We start from the raw sequence: 21,634 nt of genomic DNA on the forward strand, positions 1-21,634 counted from the left end.
CCATGGTGCACCTAACCAACAGGAACGGGGGCCATGAAGAAGACAGGCTGCGCCAGAAACCTCACCCAAGGCAGAAAAGACAGGGGAGGGGAAAGACTTTGGCTACTCTCACTCCTACATGTCTAATGAGCAATCAGTGTTCCCCATTGGCCAACTCCCACTGGAACCCCAGAAATGTAGTCTGCAGAGGTCCCCTCACTTGCAATGCAGAGCAAAGCAGGGGAAAGGCAAGAAATGGATCTGAGGCTGGAGACACTACAGCTGGCAGAGTGGTTCATTTAGTATTTATTTAATGTGTGCAACACTCAGTAAGGTACCGTTACCCACTTTACAGTTGAGGAAACCTTAGTTCATCAAGTAACCCAAAGTCACAAGGCCCATAAGGGTGGAGCTGGAAGTTTTACAAGGTCTCTCCTGATCCAAAGCCCCTACAGCTTCCTCAGCAAAGACTTGAAGATCACTGCTGGGCTTTCCATGCTTCTTATCCTGAAGAACAGTTCCCAGGAGGACTCATATGCTTCTGGAAAACAAAATAGGGAGATCTTCTAAGTCACAGAGAGACACTCCTGTAATGCAAGGCTACAGGACCTAAGAACCCAGTTACAGACCTTGAACCTTTTTATTAAACAAAACAAAGATTCTGGCTTAACTGCTTACATAAATCATTATTGTTCTGCTTAATGGGGCTGCCATAAACCTAATAACCTGAAGGATTTGAAAGCATTTTAATGAAAAATACTCTGGCATTTTAGAGGAAAGTAATTTGGCCCTGGGGGACAGTTTGGATACAAGAGAGATTTAGCCTTTGTAGTCAACAATAAGCTCCGTTTCCTGGGCAATGTAACACATTAGCACAGATGAGTTTATCTGATAAGGTGCTGCCAGCAAAGAGCAAAACCTGAAGACAAGAAGAAGGGCACAGAAGAAGTGGTTTTTATAGTCTCACAAGAGGTAAGGGGCGGGGGGGAAGATGAGCTATCTTACAGAGATATAAAGGCATCAAGAATAATGGAATTGCTAGGGAAGTTTATTTGGTTTATTTGTTTTTTTGTTTGTTTAGCAGATTTTCTATGTTCTTATTAAGTGTGTTACATGATCCTGTGGTTGTCAGGCCATATTAGAAAGTGATCTTATATAGATTTAAAGATTAAGTAATGTGGAAAACTCTTCTTGGATGCTTGTACAACAGGTGTCCACATATTCTGATCTCTATAGCCTGATGGGTTCACAGGCCTCAGATAATCCATGGTTATAGCTATTTCCCTTGGAGCCATGTGGCAGTGTTTAAAATTCCTGATTTACAATTTTTTGAACTTGGATGTTTTATGGCTTGCTTGATGTGTTGTAGAGACAAGCTAGGCTCAGAATCTTCCCCTGGGCTCTGTGTGGCCTCCTGTAATCCAGTATCAAGCCTAATCCCCACTCTGCAATTGAGCCATTAGAGAAACTTCCTCATTTGGCCCCAGTGATGAAAAAGAGATGAGCACACAAAGTCAAACCCATTTGAGGCCATTGCTGGTTTTTTCCAAATGAAGCTAATCATAAAGCTGTTAGGATATAATACTCTAAGATGTTGCCAGTCACATTATAGCAGGTAAAAAAATCTTTGAGCATCAGGAGATAATGAAGCTGATAAACAAACGAGAGAGAACCGAGAGGATGTGTGTCAGTAGTGTTTAAGTTCTAGTTCCAACCCCCTGGTTCATGCAGCTCAAACCCTTCCAAGTGCTTCTGTCACTTGCAAAGTCCTTGCTTAAAATAGTTTTTAATGTAGGTATAATGCTGGTGATTCAAATATAAGTGAAACTTCCTGAAGCCCCACTTCTGAACCCATCACTTGTGGAAATCAAAACTATACACAACCCCTCCAAAGACATTAGCTAATTCCTGGGAAATTTACATTATTCCCACCACTCTTGCGATGGGGACCCAGCATCCTTGCATATTACCTGTACCATACCATGAACAAAGCACACAACAGGACAGGCTCTTCTATGAACAGCCTCCATAAAAATCACATTCGTGAGTTTAGAGGACTGCACTAAAGATTTAATGGAGGCTAGGTCCTGACGCACAGCCATGTTGCATACTTCATGGCCTTTTACCATCATTTCATTCTCTCCCATCTCCTACCCCTTTTGTTCTCTCTTCTCTTCTCAGTAGCAGTACCAAAAAAAATTAAATGCATTTTCCCCATACATGGAGATTTATTCATCATAATCTGTTGCCTTTACATCTCAATTATTCAACTTCACTCCAAATGTCTTATTACGATAATTTCCTAATAAAATTCTTTCACAGTCTGATGCCAGCTAGAATTTTACCATATTACATAACATTTTCTGTGAATTTCTTTTGTCTTTTTTAAAAAGTAAAGTTTTAGATATTTGAAGTAGTAAATCGTATCTAATTTTATATTCTGCCTTCTTCATCTCACTTGAGACCATAAGCATCTTTCCGTGTAAATAAAAGCTCTTCAAAAATCATGATGTTTAATGTCTTCATAGTATTTTTATTATATAAATGTATGCTAATGTACTTATAATTCTCCTAATCTTGAGTATTTTTTTTTAGTTTTCACTACTGTAAATAACAATTCAATGAACATCTTTATGGGTAAATGTTTGCATTTTTTATTCCTCTTCTAGAATTGTTTCCCAAAAAATGAAATTATAGAAGGTATGAGAAATATTAAGTCTCTTAACCAAATCTCTAAATTGGTTTTTCAGGATGCTTATGTAAGTTTACAATCTCTCTGGCAGTGTATGAAAATGTGCTTATTTCACTTCATCTTTGTTATCTTGTGCGTGTTTCACTTCACCTTCTATAAAAAAGTGCTTATTTCACTTCACTCTTGTTACCTATGTAAACCTGGTTGTCAAGTTTTTAAATTTCCTAATTGGTAAGTGAAAAAAGATTCATCATTATATCTCTTTAATTACTAGGGAGGCTGAGAAAGTTTTATACAAGTTTAGCCTTTTATAAATAGTCTGTTCATGTCCTTTGCCACTTACATAATAAAAGCAAGTCTGACATCCCACCTAACCCTCCATCGGAAACAAACTCTTAATATTTCTGTTTGAATTTGTTTTGGTGGTTTTCACCGTAATCCAATAGCACGTTCAAACTGCCATTTCTCATTTTACCAAATTTAGACAATATAAATTAATTCCTCGGTGTGGGGTGATAAAAAAAGATTTGACTCACATTTTATAGCTTAGATTCCCACCAAAAACAGACCCTGAGACAAGGATTTATGTACAAGTAGTTTATTTGGGAAGGCAGTTCTGGGAAGCACAGTGAGGGAGGGAGGAAGTATAACACAGAAGAGAGAAAAGCCAATGAATAGCAGGTTAATGAGTGAATTATCTCCGTGGGCAACTGGGCTAAATGTTTCTGGGGACCCTGTAAAAAGACAACTCAAAGTTGTCTGCCTGATTGCAAACACTCATCCTTATTGTTTGAAGGTTATTTCTAAACCATCTTCTTAGCACTTATGGCCTGTCCACCTTACAGGTCAAGCCCATTCTAGCAGAGAGAAAAAGACACAGGAGGCCATCAGGCCAATCAGTGCAGGAATTGGCTCTGGTGGTCTCTGGGGTAGGCTGTAGGGATATGGGTAGTAAACCAACAACCTCTGTTACACTCTTCCTCCCTAAGTGTGATATTCTTGTTTTTATTATTTTTTATTGTTCTCTTGGTTGCCTTGATAATGTAAATAGCATACTCTAGATACTTTTTTTTTTTAAAGATTTTATTTATTTATTTGACAGAGAGAGAGACAGCGAGAGAGGGAACACAAGCAGGGGGAGTGGGAGAGGGAGAAGCAGGCTTCCCGCTGAGCAGGGAGCCCGATGCAGGGCTCGATCCTAGGACCCTGGGATCATGACCTGAGCCAAAGGCAGATGCTTAACTACTGAGCCATCCAGGTGCCCCTAGATACTTTTAACATTCTCTCTTTTTGAATCCCACTTTGTGAGACAAGAAGATTGACACTCATGCTCTTTCTCAGCTCTTGCCTTCTATATGTCACCCTCTGCAGCTACAAATATTTACATTATTTCTGGCTATCATTGCAGGGCTTCTTTGTTGTGTCTTTAGGTTGACTCTAAAAACTGAGACCCAATACAAAACATTTCCATATTTATGATTATATAAGCAGTGCTCATTAAAGACCCAAGTAATCTGTTTGGATTGCATTTCCTCCTCTGTGTGTACAATAGCTTGACGCAATGCCACCTGAAGAGAAAATTAAGGTTAACACGCTTAACTTCATGCCATGTATCACTTAGCATCATATTCAAACCGTGACTTCTCCAACTTTTTATTTTCCTCAGGGATTCTATTTGCAATTTTTCTCTTGGTTTATTTGTATTTAGCATACTCTGAGTTTTTTCTAAGCTCAAAAACTGGTTTTATTCTATAGAGCTCTCCCTCTCAGAGCCGTCTGTCCTTTTCTTCCTAACTGGATGAGGTACTAACTGCTCAAGAGCTAACTGTTTTTTAAGTCCTCATGCGTCCCTTCTTATCATTTTATTTGTTTGATCCCACTGTTTTTAGTATTTCATATTCTTGGTTTATTCTCTCATTTTATTGGACTATATCCTTAATAAGAACACTTTCAACTTTCCTAGAACTTACATACAGGAAAAATATATATATTCTGCCCTCACACTAAATTGATAATTTGTTAGATACAAATTTCTGGATTGAAAATAACTTTGTGACAGAATTTTAAATTTATTGTGCCATTATTTTCTACTCTCCAGGACAGTTGGAAAAAAAAAAAGAATCTGATGTCAGCATGATTCCTTGTGATTTGGTTTTTTGTATTTGAAGATTTTAAGATCATCGATTAATTTCAGTATTGTGAAAGTTCATGATACTGTCTAGGTGTGTCCTTCTACAGTTGTTTTCCTGGACAGGAGGTGGGTCCTTTTAGCCTGAAAACTTTTTTCTTTAGTTCTGGAAAATCCTATAAATGGTGAAACCCCACCGTAGGTTATCAGTTGTTGTTTAAAACAAATGGGCAGATTGCCACTGTGGATATTCTGTGATACTGAGTATCTTGCCCTCTTTCCTGAATAGGTCCCTCTCCAGTATAAAAAAATTTGAGAACTCTAGTGAGGAAATTCAGGGTATGCCAATAAATATAATATACTTCACTGTGAGCTAACAGAACTATTTGTGAGGCTACACATCTGCCCAAATTCTAAAATAAGAAAAACTTTTTTGGAAGCTCCAAAATCTTCACCAGAAGTCTTAATTATTTCTAAATAATCAGATTTGTGTTTTGTTTTTCCTTTAAAAAAAAGTTGGGGGGGGCAATTGCAGGGAGGACAACAAATGTTTTGCCTTGGAAAATGCCATCTGCTTCTCCATGAGCAGGGCAGAAGAGACTAAACCTACAGGTACAGTTGGCCCATACAGAGTCATTTAATTAATCTCTCTGATTTCAGCCTCATTCACTTTCCCACCTGATCAAATCTGAGGCCAGAACCTCCATGGGGTTCTATTTTGGTAAGCTGCTAGATTCTCACTAACCCCTCCTCGTAGTGTTATAGGTATCATTTTCTCTACCTGCTGAAACAATCCACTAATTTCTTTCTTCCAGAAATTGTTTTAAAATGTGCTTAATCTATCTTCCTATTTAAGCATAACCTTAGGTTTTTATTACTCATTTGTATGAGCATTTCACATATGAATTTATGTGTTTATATATTTTCTTATTTCAAACAGGACTTAAGATAGAGATTGCTTTCAGGATATATATACAAGGATGTGTGTGTGTGTGTGTGTGTGTGTGTGTGTGTGTGTGTGTGTGTATGTATATATATATATAGTAATAAACCCTTTTAGGCCTAATAGATATATATGCATATGTATCTTGATAACAACAATATATAATAAAATAAAAATTAAGGCTTCAAACTATATTGATATAAAAATCTATATGTTCTAGATAACAAGCTATTAGATAGCTATAGTAGGTAGAAAAATGCCCCCCCCACAGGATGTCCTACCTCCTAATCCCCAGAATCTGAATATGTTACATTACAAGGCAAAGAAATGTTGTGGTTGCAGATAGAAATAAGGTTATTAATTAACTGACTTTAAGATAGGGAGATTATTCTGTATTATCTGGGTGGATCCAATATAATCAAAAATATCCCCAAAATAGAAGGAGACACAAATATAATAGTGTCAGAGTAATGCAACTTGAGAAATTAGACCACCATTGCTGGCTTTGAAGATGGAAAAGGACCATATGCCAAGGGAAGCAGGCAGCTTCTAGAAGCTGGAAGCCAAGGAAACAAATCTTCCCATACACATTGGTTTTAGCCCAGTGAGACAAGTTTGGGACTTGTGATTTCCAGAACTGCTAAGATAAATTTGGGTTGTTTTAAGCCACCAAATTTGTGATAGTTTAGTAATTTGTTATATTAGGATACTAATCTACCAAGTTAATCTCTCTAGGATTCCTATTGTAATTAAGATTCTGGACTCCAGAATGGGCAAAAGCAGCTTAGCAGCACTATCTAGAAAATGCTATCATTTAGCACATGATTTCCATCTGGGTGAAGGTGAAAGCAGAATAATGATATTAATATATAATAGTTTTTTAATGTGGTTTTAAATATAATTCTTGGACAAAATTAAGGAGTACAATTGCAAAAGCTTCTCTTTGAATTGCTTAAAATGCATATGGCAATGTTGAATTTCCTTATTTATTAAAAGCAACATTTCCAACTCAACCCAATATATTTAGTTTTTGATGACTGTGAGTTGACTGCAGTTTCTAATTTCACATCAGTTTGAAAAGTTGGTACTACTTGCCTTCAGATCTAGGATCAATACTGGTTAACAGCAAAGTGAGAATATTTGCTAAGGGACAGATGGCTTGTATCACTCCTTTAACTCTACAATGAGTCAATTCTTATGAGTCATCATTCCAGAGTCCTACCAGGAATGCAGTAGAAACCACTAGTTAATTTCCTACAAAGAAGTTCACTCCTTTCAAAAATCTGTCATTGTATCTGATTCCACAGTGGACAGACTTGGCAAATAGGTCAACAGGCTTTCCTGCTTTGTTATAATGATTCATGGACACTGGGTAAATCAGGAAGCTTAGCCAGCTGCTATCTTTGTAAAACATGGTCTCTGGGCAAGTAAACAAATACGTTTAGCCCAGGATTCAGCACAGGTTGAAATGATCCCTTGAGAACTAAACACTCAAGGAAGTTTAAAAAAGGGAGAGGGGGAGAGCCAAAACTTGGAAAAAAGAGTCAAAAAGACTGTGCAAGAAGCATTGCTTAAGGAAGGTTGTTCAGAAACAGTTGAATAGTAGTTTTTCTTCTCATCATACTAAACTGTAATAAAACCTTTTATGCCTAATTAGGAATTATTATACAGCTGGGGTCAGCCATTTGATAGATCACTGGGGAAACCATTAAAAAGCATGCACTTGGAAGAAATTCAAAAGCAGTGCTATGGAAACCACAACTGAAATTATCTAGACCCACCCCAACAAGCATGGGGTGAAATCATGAGTTTCTAAAATCATAAACCAAATTTTTCCATTGACTTAAATATTTTTAATTACTTTCCCAAAGCCTCTGTCTCTGAAGATAAAAAATACTGACAACCACAGGAAAAGTTAGCCAAGCAGTAAAATAAAAGCAATGATTGAGAAATATAATTGTGCCCAAAACTCCATCTGCTTAAAATCTTAGAGACTTGGGACCTATATGACAAGAAATTGCTACCACAATCATCAAGGAGTATGTGGACAAGTCACTACCTACATATGCAAAGCAGATTTTTAAAAGTGGTTAAGAACTCCCTAGAGTCCATACTGTCTTGGTTCAAATCCAGGCTCTGACATTGTTGTATAACTAAGGCAGGTTACTTAAATTCTGTGTCCTGGTTTCCTCTTCAGTAGAAAAAATAATAGAATTGTTATGAGAAAGTTAATATGTAAAGTACTAGAACAGTGGCCGGTACATAGGAGTGCTATTTACATATCAGCTGTAATATTGTTGTTACCTTTAAGAAATAGGATTTTGAAATGCCTGTGGTTTCTATGTACTTTAAGGCAAAGATTCCAACCTGTCATTTAGATAAATGTATAAATTTAAGACAGTGTTGTTAGTCTGTTTTCTATTTCAGGATCCCAAGGGGTTTTGTTTGTTGTTTTTCAAAGAATTTCCTGTCCTTGCACAAAGTTTTCAAAGAAAAGTAAAAGGTTGGACTTTTAACACAGGATTTCCCAAATTAAAGACCATGTATTCCTTCCACAACTTGCCCCTAATCCTGAATATATGCATCTAAGCAGTCTGGTTGTAGTAGCCAGATGCTGAACCACCATATCACAGTCTACTGCTATTATTAACCTGCCAATGTCTAGCCAACTTCATTCTGCCTCCCCTCACCCCTGAGACTTTCAGAATTAAGCTTTCTGGTTTTAACTGTTAACCCTGTGAGACCCAGTTACATAGTCTACTTTACTTCCATATAGTTGCACCCACTTTGCAGCTGCCCTCAGACATAATGCTTCATTGTCACAGACTGTGTCTGTCCTTGGAGAATCTCTGGCTTCCAATCTTGTTGATTCCCTTCACTCCTAACACTGGTACCTGCAGCCATCCCTGTACGTTTCAGGCATCAGGAACTCTGTTCAGGTTCCTTGTACCTTTCCCTTGCTGGTATCCCTCTACCAAACCACCTGTCCACACTGTTCTTCACCCTACTCCAATACCAAAGGGCAGGTGGAAAAGCCTGCTAGCTAAGCAGAAATTTGACTTTGATTTGTCCTTCTTTGACACCTACATGCTTTAGAAGAAATTTTCAGCATCTCTTTGGGGAGGAAAACTAGTCAGGCGCTCCATCTCTCTCCATCCCAGCCCTCTAAAATTACCTGAAGGTAGTAGAACTGTGAATGCTGGCAGTAAAAGTTCTGTGAACACTGGCCTCTCAGCATGCCCTGGTGCCCTCCACAACAGCTGGTTCTCCAAGCCTAGAAGTAGCATGCTTAGCAACCTTCGTTCTCTTTCTGCAAGCTTTAGAAGCCAATTATGGGGGGGGGGGGGCGGACTCATTTAACACCTAATATCATGCTGTTACAATTCTTATTTATCAGTTGTGTATTCTTTAAGACACTATAAAGCCTTTTGAGGAAATTAGCATGTATGGATAATTAGGCACTCTCTATACCTATAACCCTTACAACTCTGTGGGGAATGTATTATTTTCCCCATTTACAGAGTAGGTATTGAGGAAAATCTGACTCCCTAAATCATGCTCATTTTACTAAATGAAACTTGAAGATCTGTGTTTACATTTTGATTAATCTTGGCACTTAGCAAAGTTACATAGAAACCTAGCATATTTTCAAAGTTCATACATGCTGTAGTATGTATTAGTTCTTCATTCTTTATTGACAAATAATATCCCATTGGGCTATAGCACATATTTATCTACCCATCCATTTCTTTATACTTTTGGCTATTGTGAGTAACGCTACTATGAAAATTCATGTACTAGTGTTTCTTTCTCTTGCGTACATACCCAAGCTTGGGATTAGTGGGTCCTATGGTAATTCTATGTTTAACCTTTTGAGGAACTGCCAGGCTGTTTTCCAAAGCAGCTTTCCATTTTGTTTGACATTCTTGATTTCTCAGTTGTTTTTCCTCCTATCTGATTCCAGCTGGGTTTCTGAAGTGCCAGTAACAAACCCCCAACAGAATTGATTATACCAACATTAGAGAATACACTTCATACTGTTATTACCCTGTACTTCCATTAAGATAGCCTCATCCTTCTCTTTTTTCCTCTAGTAAGGTATGTATTTACAGACAAAGAAAAACCCTGAATACACACATGCTATTGAGGTAAAAGACCGCAGAAGAACAGTATTTCTTTGAGAGTTCTTCATTTCATAATTTCAGTGACTGGATTAATGTTGCATGTCAAACCATCTTTTTCCTGGGGTAAATACACATGGCAGGCAAGGGAGCAATATTTGTTTAATGTCAAGAATATACTCAGTCTTCTTCAACATTCCCCTGGTACCATTTTTCCAGAAATAAGAGAAGTAAATATCTGTGTTGGATATTTTAGCAAGCATTAAAATGAATCTCAAACTTAAAAAAATTAATTATAGAAGTAGAAAAAATGTAAATGGCTTAAAAATACAATATGCTACAGGTTTTCCCCCCATTTTTAGTAGAATATCTACAGCATGGGCACATGGAAAAATGACAAAATCAGAAAATAGAGTTTCAGAATTGAAACATCTCCTAAATCTTTTATCTTCCCTCCATGGCACCAAAGAAGTTGTTTTCTGAATTTATTTTCATAAATACACATTTTTGAGGAGGGTAGCAAAACTATTTTGAAATGGAAAAAATTACCCCTTCTAAAAGGCACTGTACTTTATTTATAAACCCCTATTTACTGCTGCTCTTGATAAAAACATAATTTAACTATCATCTATAAACTCAGGTGTAAATGTCTAACATAAAGTCTCAATGTGAAGAGCATAGTTATGCATTAAAAGAATTTTTCATCACGGAATCAGGCTTCTCTTGACCAAAAGGCTCAGGCAAAAAGATAATGACTCACGTTACCCAAACATACAAGAATAGATCTAACTTTAAGCACTGCGAGGTAGACTAGATGATATAATGAAGATCTGTTTTCTCTCTTACAGCCTCTTAGCTCCATCCCTCCATTGGGTCCATATTTTGAGAGGTTCTCACCTTACTACAGTCACAAATTTGGTTTTGTTTATATTCCTTCATTCTCACATCCAGTAGCATGTCTTTGTCCCAGAAATCACAGCAAATACTCATTGTGAATCATTAGTTCTAAATGGGTCAGGTTCCCATTTATAAACCAATCACCATAACCAGAGCAATGCAAAGTGCTGACTGGCTTAGTTTTAAGTGATGGTCCCAAGGATGGAGTCAGTAAAACACAAATATATGGTTTCAGAAAGAATTTATGGTATAGCTACCAAAATAAAGGGGAATGGAGGCTCATGCCCAAAATATATAGGAAATGTGTACTAAAATGCTTAATATGTTATTAATAAAAGAAATATAGTAAAAAAATGATTACACAATAGAAAAAAATTGATAAAATTCAAAACTTAATCCTTAGATAAAAATTTTAATAGCATTATGGAGTGATCATTGACATAAACTGCACATTTAAAGCATACTGTTGAATAGTTTGACTTATGTATACACTCATAAAACGATCACAGTTAAGACAATGAACACAACCATTACCTCAAAATGTTTCCTTATGCCCCTTTATAATCACCCTTCAACCCCTCCCACTCAGCAACCACTGATCTGTTTCCTATCAATATAAATTTGTTGACACTTTCTAGAATTTTATCTGAATTAAATAGTTTAGTTCACACTTCGGCTTGTTTCACTCAGCATAATTATTTTGTGATTCATCCATGTTGATTATATCAATAGCTTATTTTTTATTGTCCTGTCCATTGCATAGATATCTCCCAGTGGATGTTTTCATCTGTGATGGACATTTGGCTTGTTCTCAGGTTAACTTACAAATAATGTGGCTATGTATAAGTCTTTGCATGGGCATATATTTTCATTTCTCTTGGGTAAGTGAAATGTTTTGATCATAAGGTAGATCTATATCTAACATTCTAGAAATTTGCCTATTTTCCAAAGAAGTTTCTAAATTCTACCATTTCATAATTCTAATCAGCAGTGCATGAGAGTTCCAGTTTTCTAGATCCTTGCCAACACTAGGTATGGTCAGTCTTAAATTTGAAGCATTTCAATACCTTATTGTCATATCTTATGCTTTCATTTTTTGATATCCTAATGACTAATAATGTTGAGCATCTTTTCCATGTGCTTACTTACCACTCATTATCTCCTTTGATGTGATGTCTGTTTAATACTTTGGCTCATTTAAAGACATTTTATTCATTTGATTATTTTCTTGCTGAGTTTTGATGAGTTTGAGTTCTTTATATATATATTTTGGATACTAATCCTTTATCAGATAAGTGATTTGCAAAAGTTTCTTCCAGTCTGTGGCTTGTCTTTAATTCTAAGACTGTCTTACCAAGAACATAATTTCTTGAAGTTCAGTTCATCAATTTTCTCTTCAATGGATCTTGCTTTTGCTTTTTGGTGTCCTAAACAAGAAATCTTTGCCTAGTCCCGGGTTACAAAGATTTTCTTTTAGGTTATCTTCTAGAAGTTTCAAGGTTTCTTTTCATTTCCATTTGCATGATAAATACTTTTTCATCCCTTCACTTTCAATCTGCATGTGTCTTTAGGCCTGAAATGAGTCTCTTATAGGCAGCATATAGATAGACGGGTCTTGGTTTTTAATCCATTCCATCACCCTATGTCTTTTGATTGGAGCATTTCATCCATTTACATACAAAGTGATTTTCAATAGGTAGGTACTTACTGTCATTTTGTTATTTTACTATTGTTTTGTACTTCTTCTGTTTCATCTCTTGCTCCCCTCTCTCACAGTTTGTTGGCTTTCTTTAGTGATCTACTTGGATTCCTTTCTGTTTATTTTTTGCATATCTATTACTGGTTTTTGATTTGTGGTTACCATTATGTTTATATATAACATCTTATGCACATAACGGTCTATAAGTTGATGGTCACTTAAGTTTAAGCCATTCTAAAAGCACTAAATTTTTACTCTTCTCACCAACCCCCCACCCTCAGTATATGGTGTTATACTCTACATCCTTTTATTTTGTGAATCACTTGACATTTTTATAGATATAATTTTACTGCTTTTGTGCTTCCTAATTTTCTTTCTCCTGCTTATGGTCTTTCCTTTCCACTCAGAGTCCCATTTAAATTTTTCTTGTAAGACTGCTTTACTGGTGATGAATTACTTCAACTTCTGTCTGTCTGAGAAACCTCTCCTATTTTGAATGATAGCCTTGCTGGATAGAGTATTCTTGGTTGCAGTTTTTTCTTTCAGCACTTGAAATATATCATGCCACTCTCTTCTGGCCTGCAAAGTTTCTGCTGAAAAATCAGCTGGTAGCCTTAGGGGGTTTCCCTTGTATATAACTGTTCTTGCTGCTTTTAAAATTCTCTCTTTATCACTACTTTTTGCCATTTTTAATTACTATGTGTCTTGGTATGGACCTCCTTCAGTTGATTTTGTTGGGGGCTTTCTGTGCCTTCAGGATCTGGATTTCTGTTTCCTTCCCCCAATTCGGGAAATTTTCAGCTAGTACTTCTTCAAATAAATTTTCTACCCCTCTTTTCTCTTTCTTCTGCTTCTAGAATCTCTATATGGCTAAAGTTATTAAACTTAATGATGTCACTGAATTCCCTTAATATATTTTCATTTTTTTATTCTTGTTTTCTCTCTCCTATTCAGCTTGATAGCTTTCTATTACTCTGTTCTCCAGGTTGCTGATCTTTCTGCTTCCTCTAGTATTCAATGAGTTCTTCATCTCTAATTGGTTCTTTATTTTCTATCTCCTTGTTGAGGGTCTCACTGAGGTCCTCCACTCTTTTTCCCAGTCCAGTGAATATCTGTAATCATTACTTTAAATTCTCTATCAGTTATATTACTTATATCCATTTCATTTAGCTCTCTTGCTATGATTTTTTTTTTCCTATTCCTTCATTTGGGACATATTCCTCTAATTTTGTCTTACTTTGTGTCTGTTTCTATGTGTTAGAAAAGTCATCTATGTCTCCCGCTCTTGAAAGTAGTGGCCTTATAAAGAAGAGGTCCTGGAGTGCCCTACAGTGCAATTGCTCCTGTTCACCAGAACCTGGAAGCTCAGGGGTGTCTCCTGTGTGTTGAATGCACCCTACTATTGTGGCTGAGCTTCATTTGCTTTCAGTCCAGTCATCTGCAATGGTTCTCTTTGCCTTTTGTGGCAGGGTTTGGTCCCTGTGTTAGGGGTCCAGTCTGGGGCTGCCTTGGGCTTGAATTGGGTCAGACCAGGTGTTTGCCAGAGCTGCAGTAGCACAACTGTAGGGAACTTCCCTGTGTTGTCCCAAGAAGTTTTCATTGTTGGGTGAGGCCTGCAGTCAGACCAGATGTCTGCCCCTACCCTACTGCTGGGACTGCTGTGTGTGGTGGTTTTCTCCCCCTCTCCCTGGGCAGGAGTCACTTAGGGGTGGTGCTGACCCAACACGGCTGCTTGCACACTGCCATGTTTGTGGCACCTGTTTGGTGTGTTGCAAATAGGTTACAGGTTTCCCAGATACTTAATTCCTTGGTCCTTGGATGGCCAAGGTCACTTCTGGCCAAGAGCAGCCCTGGTGTGCCATAAGTATAATTTTCTGTGTGTCATGAAGTGGGGGGTGGGGGAAGGGTTAGAAGTCTATATTGGTTGGACATAGTATAGGTACATGTGATAGATTTCAAAAATGGTTCCAATTCTTCACCCTCCCCATAGCCATGTCCTCTGCCATGGAACTTTGCAGGGCACTCTATTCTAACTCTGGGAAAAGCTATATGATTTGCTTTGGCCAATATGATATGAGAAAATGTGACACAAATGGAGTCTTGAAAAATGGTTGTACAATTGATCTTGCCCTGTCACATTCTGACACATAGTCATAATACATGCCTGGGTTAGTCTGCTGCTGGAAAAGACAGATGGAACAGAATCTCAAGATGGATGTGGCTGGTAATGGATGAATACAAGTTACCTCTCTTGAACATGGCTTACCTGCTTTTAAACCCAAAATACTTCTTCAAAGCAAAGACAAGGGGTTGGCTCTTTTTATTTCCTTCCCATGGCAGAAACTTAGGAACCAGGGAAACACACAATCTTAATTTTCTTATTTCCTCTGAGGCACTAAGGGGGTATTTCCCGCCTTAATATATACATTAAATATTAGAAAAATACATTTTTTATTAACAAGAGTTTTCACAGCTGTATCTCTTCTCTTGGAAAAGACACAAATCCTATTGTAAACTGCCCATGTGTTATAATTTAACTGCATCTTTCTCTTATGAGAAAGAGGGAAAATATTACTTACATAATGAGTGTCAGGGAGTTTTCGGGCCCATAAAGAGGGATTTAACTTAAAGCTTCTTATAAACACTAATAATACATATATTATTCTAATATAAAAACACTACAATTTAGTTATTCCCCTAATGACGGACAGATTCCTCCAAACTTTTATTATAAACATCACTACAATGTATATTCTTATATATATATTGCTCTGTGCACATGCTGAGTGTTTTCTAGTATTTCTGGAATTCTAGAAAATGCACTGTTTATATGTATTCAAATAATATTTAATCCTTTGGTACCAACTGACACTCCCATCAACAGTATAGGCGAGTTTCCATTTTCCCTACCTTGGCCAATATGAAATGTTATAAAACTTTACATTTTTTGCCAATTTCCCTGATTACCTGGGAGACAGCATCTTTTATAAAAGTATTGGCCATCTTTATTTATTTTTCTATTACTTGACTGTTAATATCTTTTGTTTCCTTCTCTTCTGTATAATTTCTTTGCTTTTTATTATGAAATAATCTTTTGACATTCTAGATTTTGCACTGACAAATATCTTCTCTCAGCCTGTTGTTTTTACAACTATTAATAGAATCAGGTCATAAAGAAATTTTACATTTTGTAATAAATCTATTAATCTTTTATATTCTTGCTTTCTGGGTCTTCAGAAGCCCTCTCAATCTTGATTATACACATTTTCGTCTAGTAAGTAAATAAAAAATGTCTCTACTGATCCAATTATACCATCTCATTTAATTACCACTTCATAAATATCTTGATATCTGATTGGTTACCTTTTATCTTGGCTGTTTTTGCTCATTAAAATGGTATATGAAATAAACAATTTTCCAGGTAAATGCAAGCCTAAAAAATCCAAGGAAATAGTAAGAAACTAAAATTCATGACACAAAATATTTAATGTATTAAGCAGGGTTTTTTTTTTTTTTAATGTAGAAGTTCAAGAAGAACTACAAGGATAAATCATAATTTGTGTGTGATAGATTTACATTAATGGCTCCTAAGAATTGTACCTCCTGTTATCTGTGTTCTGTGCAGTCTCCTCTCACTCTGACTTTAAACTTGGCCAAGTGACTTGCTTTGTTCAATGCAAGAAGAGCAAAATGATGCAAACACAGGCTTGACAAGCTCTTGTATACCAAGGCTTGCCCTCTTGCAAGGTTTTCTCTATCACAGGAATAAGACGAGTCTAGCCTGCTGGAGAATGAGATGCCATGTAGAAAGAAGAGAAATGGCCCAATCAGTGAATCATAGATTTTCAAATGTCCTTGTTTTAAATCACTGAGTTTTGAGGTGGTCTGTTGTATAGCAATACATAAGAGCTACACTTTGTGGAATCTTATCATCTCTCTATGTGGAAGAACAAATGGATAAAAATTAAATGGAAAAGATTAAATAATTTGAAAAGAAATCTTAGTCTTTCAGCAAACTGTAAGAATACTGGACCTGTTGTACTTCTGTTGTATTCCCCCTCTACCTCATCTATTTTGTCCACTTAAGTATTTACAAGAATCAACAGTTTATCTGTTATCCAAAAATTCTATAGGTACAGAATGAGGAAACTATATCAATGAACAAAGAGTACATGATAAATATTTTTATTTTTAAACACTGAATTGTACATCTTTCATATAAAAGATGAAATTCCAGCCTGTCTTTTAAAAATAATTATACTTACTAGTACTTTTACATTTTTTTAATAGAAGCCAATTTCCTCTAAATTTTCAGCTTCCTTCCATAACTTTTACAGAATCATAATCTCTTGAATATATTTCCAATATCCTTTAAAAAATAAAAAATTCATACAAGATAATTTTATTAACATAGTAAAACTTAATAGGTTACAGTATAACTACCAACCTTCTGGCTATCACTGAATCCTTTTCCACTACAGAAAAGCCAACACGTTGGAGTAATCAATTCTCTGTATTTACTTTTATTAAAAAGAGATTTTTGGTAGTGAGAACAAATAATCTCTCATTTGTTGCTTGAAAGCCTAAAATAGGATCATTGGTTTCCAGGCTTGCTACTTGCTGCTTAGCAACCTGTCCTACTTGCCTGCCTTCCTTTCTGTTGTAAAGTACAGTGGACACGGGAGTAGGCTGACGGTAGATGAATACTCGACGAAGGCATTCGCACAGGGCTGCATAGGAGTAATTGGGAGCACAGGCAAAAAATTTTTTGTCTCTCTTTGATGCTTGGACGTAGCCTGACAAGAAATAAGAGACAAATAAAAACCCCGTATTTTAAAAAGAAGAAAAATGTGATTAAACATTTAATATTTTATAGTTTTTATTACAAATTAAAATGCCTCAGTAAAATATACACCATAAGTATTCAACAGTGGTTGAATTCTGAACCATTAATGATTAGCCATAACCAGTTTCTCCCAACTGGTGCAAAAATAGCTTTAATTCCTAAGGAACAAAATAGGTAGGGTTTTATCTCTTTAAGAAAAACAAAACATGGTTCCTTATTATTTCCATGAACAATTAAAACACTAAAAATCTAAAATTAGTAAAACTGAAAACATGTCGAACTATCTTTAAATGCCAATTTAATAATCAGTTAAGCATCAGACTCCTGATTTCAGCTGAGGTCATGATCTCAGCATTGTGGGATCAAGCTGAGTGACTGGCTCTGAGCTGGGTGTGGAGCCTGCTTGAGATTCTCTCCCCCCTTTCCCTCTGCCCCTCCCCCTGCTTGTGCTTGCTCGCACGCATGCTCTCTCTCTCAAATAAATCTTCAAAAAAAAAAAATTAGGCTCATCAATCACAGATGTAGCATTACAGAATCTTTTTTATCAAATAAATGAGAAAAAATTATAGAATACTACTGTAGAGTTATTTCAGGAGTGTGTCCATAATATAGGCCCCAAGTCTGAAAATGCTAATATGACAATGCATTCTCATTATTTCTGTAATGTTAGTGGTGTTTTTATACACCAATACCAACAATGTAATAGGATTTTGTTGTACTTCAGCTTCCAGAAGTAGAACCTTGAGATCACTACAAGCTGGAATGAAAATTCAAGTGTCTAATTTTAAAAACTCAATTAGGACATCCCTTGAAAACTAATTAAACTTTGAAAAATTCTTGTCTTTTAAAAAATTTTTACAGGTTAAAAGGGCATTTATGTTCTGAAATATAAATTAGGATTTTCAGATTGGACATGGTTACAAATGTCATAACATGTAAAAGAAAAAATAGGACACTAATTTAAATTGAGATCTTACCAAATAATGAGCAAAGGAAGGACTGAGCACAGGAAGGCCACTACTTTTTTTTTTAAGATTTTATTTATTTGAGAGAGAGAGCGTGTCGTGCAAGTGGGGGAAGGGGCAGAGCAAAAGGGAGAGAATCTCAAGCAGACTCTGCGCTGAGCCCCACATGGGGCTCGATCCCATGACTCTGAGATCATGACTTGAGCTGAAATCGAGTTGGACACTTAACCAACTGAGCCACCCAGGTGCATTTCAATACTGGTTTTCAATATTAAGCAGTTTGAGGAGGAAAAAGTGAAGGGGATGGAGGTAGATACCTATTTGAGTATTTTAGAATTAGCTCTCCAGGCTAACCTTGAGAAAATTAATAATGTATATAATATCTCAAGACTAAATATCTAACACAATGTTGAGTTAACTTAAATTCAAGTGTAGTAGAATTTGTCTATGATAACGGATTTAGGGATACAAATGAAGAATCTGAGCATATAAAAATTATGATAGCACTTTCTTTACTGAAAAAAGATTCAGAATTGTGAATTCTAGTACAGAGGCTAGAAATTGTGTTTAAATTTTTCAACAAAACTTTGTATTCCACATCAGAAAAATCCCATTTGGTGTCTGAATTAACCAATTTAAGCTGCCTATATTATTAACTATAAAGGATAACTGACAAATGTCTATAATTAAGGTTGTATTCAGAATGTATGATTTTACTTCCTGTTGTCAGTTTAAAATCACTCAATAAAGCAGTAACTGTGCCTAATCTACATAGAAAACTTCTCCCACACAATATTATTTAGACATAAAATCAATTATTGCATAAGTCTACAATTATGTAGATTAATATTTTGAGACATAATTTTAAAACCATTTTCCCTTTTATCCTACAGAATAAATTTGATTTCTGCTTAGCACCATTTCCCTGTTTTCATTACAATGGCTCTTTTGCACAGAAGTTCCATGAAAGATGTCTCCTCATATGCATTATCTTAGAGCAATTTTATCATGTTTTTAAAGATTACTCTAAAGAAACCTGAATACAAGTTCCATGTAGGGTATTATGAAACCCACTGTTCATGTTCTAATTCAGTATAGTTTACTTGGAATAAACAAATGACTGATTAAAATGATTCAAGGGGTTAGATAACCACTTTGATTTCTAGTCTGTGTTAACCTTCTGTACAAGCATAAAAACAGATTAATTCTACTGTTCCAAAGGTACTAACGTTTATCAGCTATAGTAAAAGCAACCAAATTATAGTACAAATCAATCCAAATATAATTAGGACAGCTCAAATTAAAAAAAAAAAATGACCATAATTTTTGACATAATGGAAAATGCTTGCAAAGAGTTTGCTTTATACCTAAAGCATTGAAAGTTGCAATATGTTCCCACATATCATCTTGTTTGCTGGAGTGTGGTTGCCAGAGTAGGGCATCAACATCATGGCGCAAACAGAAGCAGGGCATTTCTTTAGGATCCACTATGACAGAGAAAAGGTACTGGTTGCTTCCAAGATTCACCTAAAATAAAAAGTGACAAAGAATAATTAACAAATAACCATGATGCCAATAACTGATACACAGTGCTATGTCAGCAGCTTTTCTAAACTTTCTAAATGCATAATCTGATTACCTCTTCAGAAATGCGCCTGGGAGAAATGTGTTAGTGCCATGTCTATTTTATAGTTGAGGAAAATGGTACACAGGGCCTTTAAGTTACTTGCCCAGGGGCAGCCTGGTAATAGTGGAGCTGAGATTTGAACCCAGAATCTATGTTCTGTTCTTTTTTTAAGATTTTATCCATTTATTTGACAGAGAGAGCACACCCACAGGAGCGGCAGAGGGAGCAGGAGAAGCAGGCTCCCTGTGGGAGCCTGACGCAGGGCTCAATCCCAGGACCCTGGGATCATGACCTGAGCCAAAGGCAGACACTTAACCGACTGAGCCACCCAGGTGCCCCTGGAATCTATGTTCTTAACCACTATACTATACTGACTCTCAACTATTAGTAACTTAGTTTAAAACATGATATAAAGCATTAATTTATAGACACAATATTTTTTAAACCATAGAATACAAATATGAAGTTTACAAATGGTTAACTTCTAATAGTTACCAAGAACAATTATAGCTACTAGGATTTATGAGCATGTGCTTATATGCCAGGCATGTTATAAATATTAATCTCAACCTATAAGGCTATTATTACTTTCATTTAACAGATAAAAGAACATACTTGGAAAGTTTGAGAACTTGTTTTAGGCTACAAAGAAAAACCACAATGCTGGGATTCAAGTTCAAATCTGTCTTTACAAATTGACTCTGATGTACTATTTAATTATAGTATCAGTGTTAAGAATGTTTATTATGTTAATTTTTATTGCAATACTGATGACTAAAGGAATTCATTTTAATACAAAACCATCAGGCTGAGACTCATATTTGGATTCTACTTACAAGAATACTTCTTTTAATGAAAATAAGTTGAAATGATATTCTTTATAGAAATATTATTAGAGTTAAAAATGTCTAAATACCATACCAACAAAATCACATCAAATTCGGAGAAAACATAAAATATGCACAGTACTTGATAAATACTGAATTGCTCTCTTGAGTTTCAGGGTTAAAATGAGAGGTAGAGACTTGACCTGTATTCAATAGGGAAAACTGTGAAGTGGCTCTCCAGCAAGAGGGTTTGTTGGTACAGCGGTGCCAGCAGAGGCTCCTGGTCACAGGAGAATCCTGTGACAGAGCAACCCAATTTCTGTTGCCCCAGCAATGCCTGGGGATAGGGCTTTTGTTTGTTCTCTACAGAGGGGAGAGAGGCTGGCAGACAGTGTTCATAGATTATACCTGTGTATATGTATACATACTTACAAGGATGTTTACTGCAGCTTTGTTTATATAACAGTGAAACACTTAAAACTGGTACATTTATTCTTGGAAAAAAAAAAAAGGGCCCCTTATTCTGACTTAGATGTTCCTTCTCTTCCACTCTCACTTTATATGTATCTCCATTACAGTGGAATCAAAGTACTATTAATTACAAAAACAGCAATTTCACATGGTTTCGTTTTGCTCTGGCTAATCACTGGCTAAGTGAGGTTCATTTTCAAAACCACCAACTGCCTGGCCTTTTATAGTAAGTTTGATGGATCCAACACTGCTTCAAGCTCTCTTCTCTGCATGTCCTTCTAATATTCTCATTTATTTATTTACCAAGGGCTTTCACAGAAGAAAAAAATAGTTGAAATACAAATAGGGGTTATTTTCATAAAAATGCATTTACTTTTAACCAACTGAGCCACCCAGGCGCCCCTTTTTTTTAAAGATTTTATTTATTAATTTGAGAGAG

The 21,634-nt window shown here is 36.1% G+C and overlaps 1 protein-coding gene across 2 annotated transcripts in view; it reads right to left on the reverse strand.

The window, feature by feature from the left end:
- Window positions 1-287: 287 nt before the first annotated feature.
- Window positions 288-21,634, reverse strand: part of NUDCD1 (NudC domain containing 1) — a 91,814-nt gene continuing 70,467 nt past the window's right edge. The window contains exons 9-11 of one of the 2 annotated variants that reach the window (XM_027605821.2): window positions 19,638-19,797; window positions 17,105-17,255; window positions 288-520 (exon numbers count right to left, since the gene is read on the reverse strand). In XM_027605821.2, coding sequence (XP_027461622.1) covers window positions 511-520; window positions 17,105-17,255; window positions 19,638-19,797 — 321 coding nt within the window. In that variant the 3' untranslated portion in view covers window positions 288-510. Of the gene's footprint in view, window positions 521-16,628; window positions 17,256-19,637; window positions 19,798-21,634 lie in introns of those variants that run through there. The other variant, XM_027605815.2, reaches the window with a different exon arrangement.

This window comes from Zalophus californianus, chromosome 4, assembly GCF_009762305.2.
Source record: "Zalophus californianus isolate mZalCal1 chromosome 4, mZalCal1.pri.v2, whole genome shotgun sequence".
NCBI lineage: Eukaryota > Metazoa > Chordata > Mammalia > Carnivora > Otariidae > Zalophus > Zalophus californianus.